This window comes from Ictidomys tridecemlineatus, chromosome 6 (assembly GCF_052094955.1).
Source record: "Ictidomys tridecemlineatus isolate mIctTri1 chromosome 6, mIctTri1.hap1, whole genome shotgun sequence".
Lineage (NCBI taxonomy): Eukaryota > Metazoa > Chordata > Mammalia > Rodentia > Sciuridae > Ictidomys > Ictidomys tridecemlineatus.
The window spans coordinates 59,922,179-59,941,147 of NC_135482.1; the positions used below are offsets into that span (position 1 = coordinate 59,922,179).

Genomic DNA, 18,969 nt, shown 5'->3' on the forward strand with positions numbered 1-18,969 from the left:
AGATTATTGTGTTGTGATCAATTTGACTCTTGGACTTGAGAAGAACTTGTTTGATGAACATAGCTGCACCATTGTTTGGGGCATATATATTTATGATTGTTATGTCTTGTTGGAGTATAGTTCCCTTGAGAAGTATGTGATTTCCATCTTTATACCTTTTGATTAACTTTGGCTTGAAGTCTACTTTATTTGATACAAGGATGGAAACTCCTGTTTGCTTCCTCAGTCCATGTGAGTGGTATTTGTCCCAACCTCTCACCTTCAGTCTGTGTATGTCTTTACCTATCAGATGAGTCTCCTGGAGGCAGCATATGTTGGGTCTTTTTTTAAAATCCAGTCTGCTACTCTATATCTTTTGATTGGTGAGTTTAAGCCATTAACATTCAGTGTAACTTGAGACATGGTTTGTATTCCCAGCCATATTTGTTTATTTTTGTTATTTAACTTGACTTGATTTTCTTCTTTGATTAGGTTTTCCTTTAGGGTACTACCTCCCTCTATTGATTTTCATTGTTGTTTTTTGATTCCTCTTCATGGAATATTTTTCCAAGGATGTTTTATAGTGTCCGTTTTCTAGCTATAAATTCTTTTTAACTTTTGTTTATCATGGAAAGTTTTTACTTTATCTTCAAACCTAAAGCTTAATTTTGCTGGATTCAAGATTCTTGGTTGGCACCCATTATCTTTAAAGCTTGATATATGTTGTTCCAGGATCTTCCTGCTTTCAGGGTTTGTGTTGAAAAATCTGCCGTTATCTTAATTGGTTTTCCCTTATATGTAATCTGATTCCTTTCTCTTATGGATTTTAAAATTCTCTCCTTGTTCTGTATGTTGGGCATTTTTATTATAATGTGACTTGATGTGGATCTGTTGTGATTTTGTACACTCAGCATGTGTACAAAATCTTGAATTTGGATTTCCAATTCAATCTTCATGTTTGAAATATTTTCTGATATTATTTCATTGAATAGATTGTTCATTCCTTTGGTTTAGACCTCTATGCCTATCTGTATCACAATTATTCTTAAATTTGGTCTTTTTATGCTATCCCATATTTCTTGAATGTTCTACTTGTGGTTTCTTACTATTATCACTGTGTGGTCTATATTTTTTTTCAAGATTATATATTTTGCCTTCATTACTAATGTCCTGTCTTCCAAGTGGTCTATTCTGTAGGTGATGCTTTCATTTGAGCTTTTAATTTGGTTTATTATTTCTTTCATTTTGAGGATTTTCTGTTGAGTTGGTTTTTTGTTTTGTTTTGTTTTTGTTTTTTTAGCACCTCTATCTCCCTGTTGAGGTGATCTTTTGCTTCCTGTATTTATTTATGTAACTCCTTGTCGAAGTGATCTTTCATTGCCTGTATTGGCTCTCTTATATCTTCCTTGGGTTCCCAGAACATTTTAACTATGTATATCCTAAATTCCTTCTCTTTCTCTGTCATTTCTCCTGCTGTGGCTGCCAATGATTCTAATGATGTGGTGTCTTCATTTGTTTGGGGCACCTTCTTCCCTTGTCTTTTCATGTTGCTTTTTTGTCTTGCTTTCCAGTTCTGTGGGTCTAGATTGTTATTGTTTTTACCCTATAGGTTTGTAGTGCTATTGTAGGGTTCCAAGACCTCTCCTTTGTGGGAAAGGACAATGTTACCAGATCCAAATATCAACAATATGCCACCTATGAACAATTTGTTGTTATGAATACATTTATAGGTTAGTCTAGATGTACAAAAATGTTGGATTCAATTATTATCTAAAATATAATCAGTAGCTTTGTAAAAAGGTTTACAGTTTCTGACAGTGGTCAATAACGGGGGTGGGGAGGACAATATGCTGAGGAGGTAGGATGTGAGGATATAGAGTCAATATATCTTAGGAAGTATGAAGGAGAAATCTAGTGAAGAAGGTCAATAGCAAGAGGAGTAGACAGGAAGTAATTTAGGGTAGGCAGGTACGTGGGAAGACAGTAGAATACATAAAACAAACTATTTTTAGAAAAATGCAGATGTTAAAACAGTAAAATTTGGAGGGGGAAAACACAAATGAAAGAATAAAAAGGAAAAGCAAAAAAGGGGGCATATACAACACCTCTATATTATATTATGCAAATGACTCAGTCCTCAAAGTCCTATTTCATGCAAAGTTCTTGGTTTCACATATGTTGGGGATGTGAGGGCCAGAGGATGGAGGGGTAGAAGAGAAAAAAAACAGACCAAAAACTCAAAGGAAGAAACCAGGATTGTAGCTAGCTTTAGCTATCCGTATATTTTCCTGCTTCTCTTCTCATTCAGTACGTGGCATCGTCTGTTATAAGCTGGTGTCTCTGCCCTCCGGATGATGGAGGTAAACAGGGTAGGAAGGCTGGTCCTGGTGCAAGGCACCTGGATGCGGGGAGTGGCACCCACCAGTCCCCTGCAAAAGACTGCACATCAAGGGTCTCTTTTTGGGACCACTCACTCATATGACGTGAGTGCCCAGTACTATCTCCATCTCTTGCCTAGAGATTTCTCAGTTCCTGGTTTCTCCCTCTCCCCTAGCAGTCATTTCGCAATTGAGGTAATTCTCACCCTGGGGCTCCTGTGGGCAGCTCCCTGGCTGCACTGCACACCTGTGTTGGGCAACTACTGTGTTGGGTTACCACAGCTGGGGAGGGGGGAAGGTTGGAAATCTGGTACCTGGCTGCCGGAGATCCAATCTGAGAAATGCCCCCAACTAATTGGTGAGAATACTGAGTCAAGATGGCTGCAGTCTGCTTTCAGCACCGGGGTGTCTGGTGAGGTGAAGGGAGCCTGGTGAGGTGGGGGGAGCCAGGCGATGGCATTGTGCTGTGGGTAGGTAGCAGCTGAGTGACCTGCGTGGGAGCAGAGCAAAGTTCTGGCGATCTGCAGATGTGTTGACAGGTGATTCTGCTAAGGTGCTCACAAAGTCTCGAGTGGACAGGAACTTCCGGGCTTTGGGTCCTGTTCCAACGCCAGGCGTCCTACAGCACTGATGATTTTTGCAGAGAGCAGCTGGGTAGGGGTCCTCCAACACTCTCGGAGATGCAATATTCCGACTAAGCAAGATCTCAGGGTCTGGCCGTGTGGGCACTGGGCAGCTCACTCCTTTCCTGCCGCCATGATGGATCCTCCGACTCCTAAATTTTAACAACAACAACAAAAAAGAATCAGTAAGTGGAATGGTATCATATTTAAAAACTTTCACATAGCAAAGGAAGCAATTAATAGTGTGAACATAGAGTGTATAGCATGGGAGAAAATCCTTGCCAATCCTTCTGACAGGGAATTAATATCTGAATAATTTAAAGGACTCAGAGAACTTAAGACCAAAACTCAAATAATACAATCAGTAAATTGGCCAATGAACTAAACAAACATTTACCTAAAGAAGAAAGTCAAATGGCCAACAAATATATGAAAAAGAGTTCAACATCCTTAGCAATCTGGTAAAGGCAAATAAAAAATACATTGAGATTCAATCTTACTCCAGTTAGAATGCCAGTCATCAAGAATACAATTAACAACAATTGCTGCCAAGAATGTGGGGGAACAGGTACATTTATTCATTGTTGGTAGGACTATAAGTTAGTACAACTATGGAAATCAGTATGGATTTCAATAACCGTTATATTTCAATAACAGTATATTGTAGAGTAAGATTTGCTACAGTTCTGCATATTTATTTCCTCCAATTTATCACTCCTTTGATTATTCCTTATATTTTAGGGAAAAAGGACATTCTGATATCTGGATCCTCATACTTGAGGTGTAGCTAGACTCACAGTATTAAGTTCACCAGTGGCAACAAGTTCTTACATTCAAATATTTATTTGTAAAACATTGATATTAATTTAAATTTTGGCTATATTAATAACATAGTCTATAATATAATTTATGCTATAATATGCAAAATAGAAATCCAGCAAAAGATAGGATCCTATGAAAAATCAGGAGAAATGAACTATAAGCTGACATGTAAAAGAAGCAAAAAATAAATTTATTGTGACTGTTGAAGGTGTAAACCGAAGAATGAAAACTTCATAAAATATATTTTCTAAAGCAAATTTTTTTATCCATGAGTCATATCCCAGAAGACCCCATGTTAATTTATGTGAGTAATAAGGGTAGATATCCTCCTTTTTTATTATCTGTCCCTGTTGGCCCACATGGGATGGACCTGGAGATTTCTGTTCTAATCACTCATGGTTGACTTATTCCTCTCCTCACCCAGAGGGACAACTTTCTACTCAATCTTTGCTGTAATTACCTGAAATTGTTGCAGTAATGCTAACTAAAGATAGCATTGACTTCTCCTGCTCTATTCCTGCAGGTCACTAGGGAATCACTCTATTCATTGGTGATTTTATTTTTCTGTTTTACTTTCATTGGTTTCATTTTCAGGCCTATAAAATATACCCTAATACAGAAGAGCCATGCTCACAGAGTGTGATTTAAAGGTTCAGTTGCATTTTCTTTTTAGTCTTAATAAGAAATGTTCAAAGGCCTGGAAGAGGACTTAAGAGATCAACTCTTTCATCTCTTGTCCGTAGGAAGGGGTGCACATTTAAAGGGGATTTTCAGGCACTACTAAGAAAATGAAAAAGAACCACTCAGTTAGAGATATTAATCTATGGGCAGAACCTAAAACTGAGAATAAAATGTCTAATCCAGCTTTTAATGTCTTGTGCTTAACTTTTGTGTATAATTCTTAATTCTGAAGTTGGCTTTAAGTACATTTATCTAGTTGTACAATTTTTTTTTACCTTTCTAGAATTAAAGGCAGTAACTCTTGTGTCCTTGCATCCACTATTACAAAATCACTATTCAGAAGCAGTAAGGAAAGAAGAAATATTCAGGTAAGAAGTAACATAAACTTATTTATTTCACTCAAATAACTAGTCATCCATGAGTTTGTGTGCTTTTTTTAAAGTAGATAACCAATGACTTATTTTGTAGACTGGCACTATGGAGAGGAGCATGGGATAGAGCAAAGCTGTTCACGTGGCAGCCAAGAAGCAGGGGCGGGGACTTGCGTATGCTTCAAAGAATAAAATTTATAATGAGTAAAACTTTCTTCTTACCAATTATGTAGAAAAAAATCAATACTCACCTTAAAAAGTAATACCCTTTTTATTGAAAGGCAGATGATTATATCTTGGTTATTTTTAAGTGAATGTAGACAAAGGAGAAAAGGTAATGCATTTGTACATTCTTAAAAATCATTTTGCAGTTCTGGAGATTGAATCCCTGGCCTTGAGTAGGCTGGGTGTGTGCTCTACTTCTCTGCTACTAACCTAGTCTTGCCTCTGTACTGTGAGAAGAAACTTGTTGCAAAGACTGCCACATTCTCTCATCCTGGCTGGTATACAGTAGGTGGCCCACAAGTGTTTACTGATTTAATAAATGATTGGGTGAATACACATTATTCTTGAAAAAAATAGTGATCTCAAAATAGTAATTTCCTGTCCACTAGATACTGGCCGATATAGTGACAGATAACATACTATCACTTGAGGAACAAAAATGGGAATTAGAAATAAAATGAAAGCTTACAGCTAAATATTGTCAAATATCCATTTGTGTGGTGTGAATCTGGTGCCTTTGACAGGCCTTCTTATTTTCTCTAGAAATTTATAATCTTTTTTTCTGTTCTATTGTCACTATTTTACCACAGTATTGGAGTGGAATTGTTCTCACACCCCCAGTACCTTTTTCAAAAACTAATTTAAGATTGAGTGGATTTTAGAGAGAAATGATAGCCATGGGGTAGACAGGAGTTCTAAGAATCGTAACTGAGCTGTTACCCATTGGGTGTCTTCTTGTGAATTCTGTTTTTAACTTTTTAAAAGAAAAGCTGGTATTGAGAAGAGAGAGGAGAAAGATCAAGCGATGGGAAGGTGATGATAGCAACAGGAGTTGAGGGTTTGGGGAGTAGACAGAGGAGACAGAGTGGTCACCGGTGTGAGGGAGGATGGGAGCTAAGGACAAAGGACAGTGCCCTTGCCCCCATGCCAGGCCAACACGGAGTAATTTTAGATCATTGGCTGCTTTTGATAAGTGATGTAATCTCTCCACTCTGCTGAGGAAGAGACTATTAAAGGAAGATTTTAAAATCTAAATACAATAAATAAATGACCATGTCACTTCATTATTCAAAACAGAAACAAATCTTTAAGACAACCAAATCAGAGTATTTAATTGTGATAGACTCAAAGCAATTATTATGACCATTTAAATACCTTTAGAAACCTTTAATGTTAGAGATCATAAAATCAGCTTTCACAACCGATATTTCTTCTTCCTAACTGAAAAATTTTGTACACACTTTCTCTGGAAGCACATCTGGACATTGTTCATGTCAAGAAATTAAAAGGCATGTTATTTTTAAGGTTTTCTAGTTCATGATATACAACTAAAGTTATCTAAAATTCTCAGAAGTTATGCATCCTATACTGACCTCTAATAATGTCTCATGTCTATTTGTGGAGTTTTAAATCACTCTTTAATTTTGATACTTCTTTTGCAATAATAATTTTTGTTTATTACAAGATTCATTTAACAAAACATGACAAAATTATTATTACAAAAGAAGCATTATTGAGGATAAAATAAAGTGTAAATTACCAGATAAAGGTGAAAAAAATATTTATACATCTCTCAAAACTGTCAGATATGTTAAGCTTACCACATAAGTAAAGTGGTGACTTCAATAGTTAGAAAGAAATAGCTCTTTAATAGTGAAAGGCATATCTGATATACTGGGAAGAGCACTGGGTGCCAAGACATATATTAGAAAGCCATGAGTTTGGTAACTCACAGGTTGTGTGATGATCAGCAATTTCTTTATTTATTTTTTACATACATGACAATAGCATGTATGTAAAAATAAAGCATTACACTCATTATTATCTACTTACAGCACATTTTTTTCGTAACTCTGTATATAAAGTATCAGCAATTTTAATATACCTCAGATTCAGTTCCTATAAAAGTGGGTGGCTTAAAAGAGATGAAAATACAAATCTCAATGTCTTCTCCAAGAAAAAAGGATATTTTATGATACTAGAGCAAAGGTATAAAATTTAATTCTTAACCTTGTCTCATACCTCCTAGTAGGTTCTTGCCATGAGTGACAAGGGAGGAAGCAACCACTCGGATGTAACTGACTTCATTCTTGCAGGCTTCAGGGTGCCTCCAGAGTTCTACGTTCTCCTCTTCCTCCTGTTCCTGCTGATCTATGGCATGGTCCTTTTGGGGAACATTAGTATGATGGCAGTCATTGTGACTGACTCCCAACTGAACACACCAATGTATTTCTTTCTAGGAAATCTGTCTTTCATTGACCTCTCCTACTCCACTGTTATTGCTCCTAAAGCCATGGTCATCTTCCTGTCTGAGAAAAAAACCATATCCTTTGGAGGATGTGCTGCCCAGCTTTTCCTTTTTACACTCTTCATTGTAACAGAGGGATTTGTCCTGGCAGCCATGGCCTATGACCGCTTCAGTGCCATCTGCAATCCTCTTCTTTATAGTGTCTACATGTCAAGACGCCTCTGCAGCCAGCTGATGGCTGGTTCCTATTTCTGTGGCTGGGTCAGTTCCACCATTCAAGTCAGTGTGACATTCTCAGTGTCTTTTTGTGCGTACCGAGTCATTGATCACTTCTACTGTGATTCTTACCAAATTGAGAAGATCTCCTGCTCTAATCTCTTTGTCAATAAGATGGTATCTCTGAGTTTGGCTATCTTCATTATTTTGCCCACAATAGTTGTCATTGTAGTCTCTTACATGTACATTGTGTCCACAGTCTTGAAGATTCCCTCCACTGAAGGGAGAAAGAAAGCCTTCTCCACCTGCAGCTCTCACCTTGGGGTAGTGAGTGTGCTTTATGGGACTGTCTCCTTTGTGTATCTCGTACCTCCCAGCAATCCTGAACTCCGCAAAGTGGCCTCAGTATTTTACATACTGGTGACACCCATGTTAAACCCTCTGATCTACTCTCTAAGAAACAAAGATGTCAAACAAGCTTTGAGAAAAATCCTAGGGAACAAGAAAGCTTTACCCTAATTCTCCTTTCTTGGTGTTTCCTCATTGAGGGGCCCACTGATTTATCCTGGTTTTATTTTAATATGAGATCAAGTTTAAGTCATTCAGGGACTTTTTAAGCTGACCACCTCACTAATGATTTATTAATAAGGAAGGGGTAGTATTCATCCATTATTCATTCTTCTATAAAAGAGCAGTGTTATTACTGCATATCTTAGACATCAATAAAATTTGCAGCCATTTCATGAATAGAAATACAATTTTCACTCTTTCTCATTTTATTTTTATGACAGTGGGAGAAAGGAAGATTTAACATTATTTTTTCCTCTGGGTTTACTGGCATTATGGGAGAAAATTTGCTTTGGTAAAATGTTGAACTCACACATAAACTTCTGTGGTTTGCAGAAACACCATCCCAAAGAAGAATGCTTTATGAGTTGCAAAACCTGATTCATTTATAAAATATATTCACAGAGACTTTCTTTCAGTCTATTCTCCTTTAAAAAAACTGTCACTGTGAAAGAGTCATTATTTTCTGTGCCATCATGATTTTAACAGAGTAACTCAACTAATTTCATTGATGTTTAATTGCATTGTATTGTTTTTTATTTTTAGTATTGATTGCCACTAATTCATTGTCATATCAAAGAGGTTTAGAAACATTTTGTATCCAATCTTCTAAAATCTGAGTACTTAAAAAATACAAAAGGAAAATCTTTAGTACAGGTGTCCTCTTATGAGGGAGCAAATTGAAGCAAATTGAATTAGATGCTTTCAACCATTTTCACCAGTGTGCCTTGAATTATTTAGTTTTCCTTAATGGTTGAAATATATATGTTCCCAATTTTTTCTGTAAAGAATTTGATATTTGAATCATATGTGATCTTTTTTTCTTTCTAATATTTGCATTAATGGTCTACTTTAATGAGAGCATTTGACCTTTATTTTTTTTGAGAAGTATTTGGTATCTCCAAATATTATAAAAATCAATGATAAATATACTAAAGAAAATGTCAAGTGTTTACTTTTATTATTTCCTTTTTTATATTGTGGTGTAAAATCTAATGTTGATGAGAAAATGTACAAAGGGATGTTGTAAAAGGTGTTGTATTCCTAGTTTCAACCCTACAAATTCTTATGCATGTTGTCTACTTTCAAACTAACACAGCGTTTCAATAAAGTCAATCAGGTTCTCAAAAGACCCCAGTGATTATAGGAAGTATACAACTCCTTTGATAGATTAGGATCACAATAGGGAGGAATAGTAAATAGTAGAACAGAAGTATTCTGGAATTCGTAAAAATAGGCTTCAATTCTAATGTGTTATAATTAGAAAAATTCTTTAATCAAAGAAAATCACTATTATTTTCACACAAAAGTGTTTTTGTACTATTCTGAATATGGCTCTAGATTTTTAAAATGGGTTTTACTTACCCCTTATGAATATTCCAAATAAGTCAATTAATACTACTTCACAATCTCTACATATCAACCATGAGTATATCTTTTTTGTTTTATTGAGTGAATACCTGATAGGCTTACTTGCTGAAAATCACTTGCTTCACGTAAGAAGAGGAATATATTGGAAGGGTATGTGGAACCACTGAATCAGTAGAAATGCTAGAAAAAAAAAAGGCTTCTCTTTGAGTAAGAACCAAGTAACCCCAAATAATAAAGAAGCAATACCTGTTCAAGAATCAGCTATCCAAATTCAGTCTTATTACATTTGCAATATGTGAACTTCAAGTATTTTCATTTTTTATTCCATTTTCTATAAATTTAAATTATGACAGACACTATCATATAAACCTCTTTACTAAGGATGGCAAGATCCTTGACTATGATCTTATCTAATTAGAAAAAAATCAAATATTCAAAGTATAATGGTATGGTTATTGAAATGGCTACACCTGCCAGATCCAACAGTATCAAATACTGGTGATGATGCAGAGCAATATGTTCTCTCATTCATTGATGGTATGGATATAAAATCCTATAGCAGACAACTTGCTAGCTCCTTGCAAAGTCAAACATAGACTAACTCTGTAAATCAACATTTGTGCTCCTAATATTTACAAAACTGATTTTAAAATTTATGTTCATATAGAAACTATAAATGAATGTTTATAATATACTTATTCACAATCCCCCTGAATTGGAAACAATCATGATTTTTCTGGTAAGTGAATGATATGTATTCATACAATAAAATTTAAAAATTAAAGAACAAAGTTTTAATTCACATATCAGTATGAATAAACCTTAAATGAATTTTTCTAAATGAACATATGATTGTATTCACATAGTATTCTGGAAACGCAAATCTATAGTGAAGGAAAATAAATCAGTATTTCCAGGGATTTTGAGCGTGTTGACTAGAGGATGCCCTGGAGATTTTCTGGGTGGATGAATTAATCTATATGGTGCAATAAAGGCAGAAACATAGTAATAAGAATTTTTTTGAATCCCATAGTTTCACTGCACACAGAGTAAATGTTATGTATTTAAATTTTTTTTAAAAATGAACTCTGAGAATAGGGAACCCTTATTTGAAATGAAGACTCTGAGAAAAGAATCACACTATATTAAAAATGTATGACCTAACATCAATGTTTATAGCAGCAGAATTACAATATCTAAGCTATGGAACCAACCTACATGCCCATCAGTGGATGAATGAATACAGAAATTATGGTATATGTACACAATGGGATATTTCTCAGCCATAAAGAAGAGTGAATTTATGACACTTGTTGGTAAATGGATGCATCTGGAGATTATCATGCTAAGTGTGATACACCATTAACACCATTAACAAAAATGTTCTCTCTGATATGCAGATGTGAACACACAACAAGTGGGTAGGGTGGAGAATAGAGATTCAGTGGATTAGATAGACAGGAATGAAGGGTAAGGAAAAGTGATGAGAATAGGAAAGACAACAGAATTAATAGGACATAACTTTCCTATGTACATATAGGAATATGCCACAGTGAATCTCATCTTTGTGTACACCCATGAGACTGTGCACCTAATTGAATAAGATATATTCCAAGCTTTGTATAAATATATCAAAATGGATTCTTCAGTCATGTATAATTAACAAGAACAAATAAAAATTACAAAAAAAAATATATGGCCTAATCTCATTGAAGCACTTGGGGGGAAAGTGCTGGTCTTTGAAAACAGTGTATTTGTTGTTGTTAGAAACTTTGAGACTAAATACAAAAGTAAGGTACACAAACATAATACACTCTTTGGCAATTTTGTTTCTGCAGGTTGTAAATTTACAATCTCAAAATTTCTGTGCATGCATCTGGAGTTGAAAAAAAAGAGCAAAACGATGGTAGATGTTGTAGATCATCAGGTTCCTCACTGTTGGAATGAGGAATTACAGATTAGTAAAGGAAAAATCTAGAGTGAATCATGATATGGAATAAGAGATGGAGACATCAGTGTGAATTTATCATAAGGTCAATATAGATAAAGATGGATGAATGGTGAAATAGTATTTGTCATATATGTATGCATGGCTTAGCATGTATATTTTCTAGCTGTTTGTTGAGAGATCCTAGAAGCAATGCCACCCAGTAGTAACAAGCACACATAGCATCCCAATAGTGGTTTCTAATAACATTTCTAATCAAATAAAACAAACAAAAATAAATATACACAGAAAAAACAGCCAGACTGGCTGATTTTATGACCAAGCAAGGAGAATCCAAGAAAAATCTTAAGAGTCTTGCATGTTAAAGCATAATGGAACTTTTACCAAACACAACAAATGAGACATTTTAAAGGGGTTCAGGAATTAATTTCAAAGAGTTTCCTAGAGCCAAAGCTGGGAAACATAAAGCAATAAATTTAAAGAATACAATTTGGGATTATATTCCAGGTCAAAAAAAAACATATACAAGTCTATAATAAATAATGGTTGACTAAATAAATAAATGGGCCAGAAGAGACATGTTTTGTCTAGAAGTTCCCCCAATCTAAGAAAAGTCCTTCCAGTACTAGTTTTATCCCTTTTTCTAGTTTTATCCCTTTAATTTCCTTCACCAGTCTGATTGCTCTGACTAGAGTTTTCAATTATATTATTGAATAGTAACGGTGAGAGTAGACATCTTTGCCTTGTTCCTGATTTTTGAGGAAATGATTTCAGGACTTTTTCTGTTTGGTATGATATTGGCTTTGGGTTTGTCACATACATCCTTCCATAAAACTATATTGTATAGGAGTGGTAATTGAAAGTCATTTTCCTTGTTCCTGATTTGTCTTGTTCCTGATTTTAGAGGAAATGCTTTCTATTTTTCCCCCCTCAGTAAAATGTTGGCTTTGTGTTTGTGGTAAATAGGCTTTATAATGTTCCAGTAAGTTTCTACTATCCCAACTTCTTTCAATATTTTTATCATAAACAGATGCTGGATTCTGTCAAAAGCTTTTTCTGCACCTATTGACATCATCATGTGATTCTTGCCCTTAAATGTATTTACATGGTAAATTACATTTATTGATTTGCACATGTTGAATCAAGTTTGCATCCCTGAAATGAAACCCACTTAGTCATTGTATACAGTCTTTTTAATGTGTTTTCTAAAAAAATTTAATTTTTTTCTGATTAGATATATATGATAGTAGAATGCTTTTTGACACATTATACATAAATAGAGTACACTTCTCATTTTCTGTTTGTATGTGATGTAGGATTACAACAGTCATGTAACCATATATGCACATGGAGTAATAATGTCCAATTCATTCTACTATCATTCCTACATCCATACACAGTCCCCTCCATTCACTTTCCTTTGTCTAATCCAAAGTTCCTCTATTCTTCCCTAGGCTTCCCCTTATTGTGAATTAGCATCCAAATATCAGAGAAAACATTCAGCCTTTGGTTTTTTGGATTTGACTTATTTCAATTAACATAATATTCTCTAGTTCCATCCATTTACTGGCAAATGCCATAATTTCATTCTTCTTTAAGTACCAATGTGGCTGTGTCACTCTTGTATGCTGATTTTAAGTCCTTTGTGTATAAATGAAGGAGTGGGATAGCTGGGTCAAATGTTGTTCCATTCCAAGTTTTCTGAGGAATCCTCATATTGCTTTCCAGAGTGGTTGCTCCAATTAGTAGCCCCGCCAACAAAATATATGTATACCTTTCCCCCACATCCTCACCAACACTTATTGTTGCTTGTATTCTTGATGATTGCCATTCTCACTGGAGTGAGATGGAATCTCAGTAGAGTTTTGATTTGTATTTCTCTAATTGCTAGAGATGTTGAACATTTTTTCATGTATTTGTTGATCAATTGTATTTTTTCCATGAAGTATTTTTTGAGTTTCTTAGCCCATTTATTGACTGGATTGTTTGGGTTTTTTTTTGGGGGGGTGATGTTAAATTTTTGAGTTCTTCATATATCTGGAGATTAATGCTCCATAAGAGGTGCATGTGGCAGATTTTATCCCATTCTATATCCTGTTTCTTTGTGTTATTGATTGTTTCCTTTGCTGAGAAGGAGAATTTAGTTTGAATTCAACTCATTTATTGATTCTTTATTTTACTACTTGTACATTAGGAGTCTTGTCGAGGAATTGGTTCCTATGCTGAAATGGTGGAGATTTGGGCCTACTTTTTCTTTTATTAGGTGCAGGGTCTCTGTTCTAGTGCCTAAACCTATGATCCTTTTTGGGTTGATTTTTGTGCAGGGTGAGACATGGGTTTTAATTTCATTTGCTACAAATGGATTTCTGGTTTTCCCAACACTATTTATTGAAGAGGGAATCTTTTCTCCAATGTATGTCTTTGGTGCCTTTGTCTACTGTGAGATAACCATATTCATGTGTGCTAGTCTTTGTGTCTTCTATTCTGTACCATTGGTCTACATATCTATCTTGGTGCCAATACCATGCTGTTTTTATTACTATGGCTCTGTAGTATAGTTTAAGTTTTGGTATTGTGATGCCTTCTCCTTCATTCTTCTTGCTAAGAATTGCTTTGGCTATTCTGGATCTCATTTTCCCAAATGAATTCTAGGATTGTTTTTTTTTTATTTCTATAAAGAATACCATTGGGATTTTAATAGGAATTGTATTAAATCTGTATAATGCTTTATGTAGTATGGCCATTTTGACAACTTTAATTCTGTCTATCCAAGAGCATAGGAGATTTTTCCATCTTCAATGTGTTTCCTTAATGTTCATAGTTTTCATTATAGAGGTCTTTCACCTCTTTTGTTAGATTGATTCCCAAGTATATATTTTTAGTCTATTGCAAATGGGATAATTTTCCTAATTTCTCTTTTATTGGACTTATCAATGATGTATAGGAAGGCATTTGATTTATGGGTGTTAATTTTATATCCTTAGTTCTAGAATTTCCTGATGTATTTTGGGGGGATATTCTAAATATAGAATCATGTCATCAACAAATAGTGATAATTTGAGTTATTCTTTTTCTATTTATCCCTTTAATTTCTTTCTTCTGTCTAATTGCTCTGGCTAGAGTTTCAAGGATGATGTTGAATAGAAGTGGTATAAAAGGGCATTCTTGTCTTCGTTCAGTCTTTAGAGGAAATGCTTTCAATTTTTCTCCATTCAGAATATGTTGGCCTTAAGGTTAAGTATACATAGCTTTTATGATGTTGAGGTATGTTTCTACTATCCCTGTTTTTTTTCCAGTGTTTTGGACATGAAGAGGTGCTGTATTTTGTTAAATGCTTTTTCTGCATCTATTGAGATAAACATATAATTCTTGTGTTTTTAATTAATTTTTATTTATATATGACAGCAGAATGCATTACAATTCTTATTATACATATAGAGCACAATTTTTCATATCTCTGGTTGTATACAAAGTATACTCACACCAATGTGTGTTCATACATGTACTTTGGATAATAATGACCATTACGTTCCACCATCATTTCTAACCCCATGCCCCCTCCCTTCCCTTCCCATACCTCTGCCCTACCTAGAGTTCTTCTATTCCTCCATGTTCCCCCTCCCTACCCCACTATGAATCAGCCTCCTTGTCATTGATTTTTAATTTAAATTTGTTATGCCATAGCATGTGCTCTGTCTTAGGCTTTGCTCCCCTAGGAAATATTTCATAAACACTTAGAAGTCTTCATATTTTAGAGCCATTTTTTGAATATTCTGTAATCCAAGTTGCACAAGATAGTAGCTACAAATTGGGATAAGCACATAGTCTGAATGAAACATTTTACAAAAGTTTCAGTTCACCTCCATTTTTACTACAACCCATCACATGAGACCAAGTGTAGGGACTTTTGGGCTTCTATCAATGCTCAAAAAGTTTCACATTTTGGAGCATTTTGAATTCCATTTTCAAATTAAGGATGCTCAATTTGTAGTAGTTTTTAGATTTTTCTATACAACATTTTTGGTCTAGTTTTTCTTCCAATTATTATAGAAAGGGCTTTGAATTTTAATTATATTATTTGATTTGTCTTACCCCCTTTAGTTCTATCAATTTTTCTTTTATTTATCTTGAAGCTCTGTTATTAAGCACATTACTTATTTTTGTGTTCACCTGTATGCACCCTTTAAAATTTAACCTCTTTGCTCTAGTAATAAGCCTTATTTTGAAGTCTATATTTTGGCTTTCTTGTTACTTACTATTTATGTGATAATTTTTTTATTCTTTTACTATCAAACTTTGATTTCTTTCTTTAGGGTTCTGTAGTTTTCATTGTATAGATCTTTCACCTCTTTTATTAAGTTGATTCCCAAGTTATTTTTGTTTGTTTGTTTTTTGAGGCTATTGTAAATGGGGTAGTTTTCCTCATTTCCATTTCTGATATACGGAAATGACTTTTATTTATGGGTGTTGATTTTATATCCTGCTACTTTGCTGAATTCATTTACTAGTTCTAGAAGTTTTCTGGTGGAACGTTTTGGGTCTTCTAGGTATAGAATCATATCATCAGCAAACAGTGCCATTTTGAGTTCTTCTTTTCCTATGTGTATCCTTTTAATTTCTTTCATCTAATTGCTCTGGCCAGTGTTTCAAGACCCATGTTAAATAGAAGTGGTGAAAGAGAGCATTCCTGCCTTGTTGCAGTTTTTAGAGGGGATACCTTCAATTTTTCTCCATTTAGAATGATGTTGGCCTGGAGCTTAGCATAGATAGCCTTTATGATGTTGAGATATGTTCCTGTTATCCCTAGTTTTCTAGTATTTTGAACGTGAAGGGGTGCTGTATTTTATCAAATGCTTTTTTTGCATCTTTTGAGATGATTATATGGTTCTTATCTTTGAGTCTATTGATGTGATGAATTACATTTATTGATTTTCTTATGTTGAACCAATCTTGCATCCCTGGGATTCGTCCCCCTTGATTATGGTGCACAATCTTTTTAATATTTTTTTGTATTTTATTTGCCAGAATTTTATTGAGAATTTTTGCATGTATGTTCATTAGAGATTTATTGGTCTGAAATTTTCTTTCTTTGGTGTGTCTTTGCCTGGTTGTGGAATCAGGGTGATATTTGCCTCATAGAATGAGTTTGGAAGTGCTCCCACTTTTTCTATTTCCTGAAATACATTGAAGAGTATTGGTATTAGTTCTTCTTTAAAGGTCTTGTAGAACTTGGCTGTGTAACTCTCTGGTCCTGAGCTTTTCTGGGTTGGTAGATTTCTATTTGTGTCTTCTATTTCATCACTTAAAATTGATATGTTTAAATTGTATATATCATCCTGATTCAATTTTGACAAATTATATGATTCTAGAAATTTGTCGATGCCTTCAATATTTTCTATTTTATTGGAGTACAAGTTTTCAAAGTTATTTCTAATTATCTTTTGAATTTCTGTAGTGTCTGTTGTGATATTTTCTTTTTTATCATGTATGTTAGTAATTTGAGTTTTCTCTCTTCTTCTCTTCATTAGCATGGCTAAGGGGCTGTCAATTTTGTTTATTTTTTCAAATAAACAACTTTTTGTTCTGTCAATTTTTTAAATTGTTTTCTTTGTTTCAATTTTATTGATTTCTGCTCTGGTTTTAATTATTTCCTGTCTTCTGCTTTTGGTGTTGATTTGTTCTTCTTTTTCTAGGGCTTTGAGATGTAATATTAAGTAATTTATTTGTTGGCTTTTTTTTCTTTTAAGTTATGAACTCCATGCAATGAACTATCCTCTTAGAACTGCTTTTATAGTGTCCCAGATATTTTAATATGTTGTATCTGTGTTGTCATTCACCTCTAAAAATTTTTTAATCTTCTTCTGAATGTCTTCTGTAACCCATTGTTCATTCAGTAGCATATTATTTAGTCTTCAGGTGGTGGAGTGGATTTTATTTCTTATTTTATCATTGATTTCTAATTTCATTCCATTATGATCTAATAGAATGCAGGGTAGTATCTCTACTTTTTTATATTTGCTAAGAGTTTCCCAGTGGCATAATATATGGTCTGTCTTAGAGAATATCTATGTGCTGCTGAGAAGAAAGTGTATTCTCTCATGGAAGGATGAAATATTCTATATATGTCAATTAAGTCTAAGTTATTGATTGCATTATTGAGTTCTAGAGTTTTTTTGATCAACTTTTGTTTGGAAGATTTGTCTAGTAATGGAAGAGGTGTGTTAAAGTCACCCAAAATTATTATGGTCTATGTGACTCTTGAACTTGAGGAGAGTTTGTTTGATGAACATAAATGCTCCATTATTTGGGGCATAAATATTTGTAATTGCTAAGTCTTGTTGATGTATGCTTCCCTTGAGCAGTATGTAGTGTGCTTCTTTATCCTTTTTTACTCACTTTAGTTTGAAGACTACTTTATTTGATACAAGGCTGCAAACCCCCATTTTCTTCTGCAGTCCATTTAATAGGTATGATTTTTCCCAACCCTTCACCCTCAGTCTGTGGATGTCTTTTCTATGAGATGAGTTTCTTGGAGGCAGCATATTGGTAGGTCTTTTTTGAAATCCAATCTGCTACTCTATGTCTTTTGAATGGTGAGTTTAGGCCATTAACATTCAGGGTTATTATTGAGACATTATTTGTATTCCCAGCCATTTTTGTTTATTTTTGGTCTTTAACATGACCTGGTTTCTCCCGTGATTAGATTTTCATTTAGTGTAATATTTCTTTGTTGATTTTTATCATTGTTTTTCATTTCCTCTTCTTGGAATATTTTTCTGGGGATGTTCTGTAGTGGAGGCTTTCTAGTTGTAAATTCTTTTAACTTTTGTTTATCATGAAAAATTTTTATTTCATCATCAAATCTAAAGCTTAGTTTTGATGGATATGAGGTTCTTGGTTGGCCTCCATTTCTTTCAGAGCTTGATATATGTTTCAGAGTTTGGTATATGATCTCCTGGCTTTGAGAGTCTGGGTTGAAAAATATGCTGAGATACAAATTGGTCTCTTCTTATATGTGATCTGATTCCTCACTGTTGCATCTTTTAAAATTCTCTCCTTATTCTGTATGCTAAGCATTTTCATTATAATGTGCCTTGGTGTAGATCTCTTGTAATTTAATACATTTGGTGTCCTGTAAGTCTCTTGTATTTGGTTTTCCAATTTGTTCTTCATGCTTAGGAAATTTTCTGATATTATCTCATTGAAGAGATTGTGCATTTCTTTGGTTTGAAACTTTGTGCCTTCTCTATCCCAATAACTCTTAGATTTAGTCTTTTGATACTGTACCATAATATTTGGATGTTCTGATCATGGTTTCTTACTATCTTCACTTTGTAGTCAACTTTATTTTCCAGATTGTATACTTTGTCTTCCATTATCTGACGTTCTTTCTTCCAAGTGATCTAGTCTGTTGGTTATGCTTTCTATTGAGTTTTTTATTTGACTTATGGTATCCTTCATTTCAAGGATTTCTGACTATATTTTTTTCAGAGCCTCTGTCTCTTTCTTGAAGTAATCTTTTGCTACTTGTATTTGCTCT

The 18,969-nt window shown here is 34.3% G+C and overlaps 1 protein-coding gene across 1 annotated transcript; it reads left to right on the plus strand.

The window, feature by feature from the left end:
* The first annotated feature begins 7,120 nt into the window (after positions 1-7,120).
* LOC101964732 (olfactory receptor 9K2) lies at positions 7,121-8,062 on the plus strand. The gene has a single exon (XM_005341712.2). It carries the CDS (start codon positions 7,121-7,123, stop codon positions 8,060-8,062), a length of 942 nt encoding a protein of 313 aa, XP_005341769.2.
* The last annotated feature ends 10,907 nt before the right edge of the window (positions 8,063-18,969 follow it).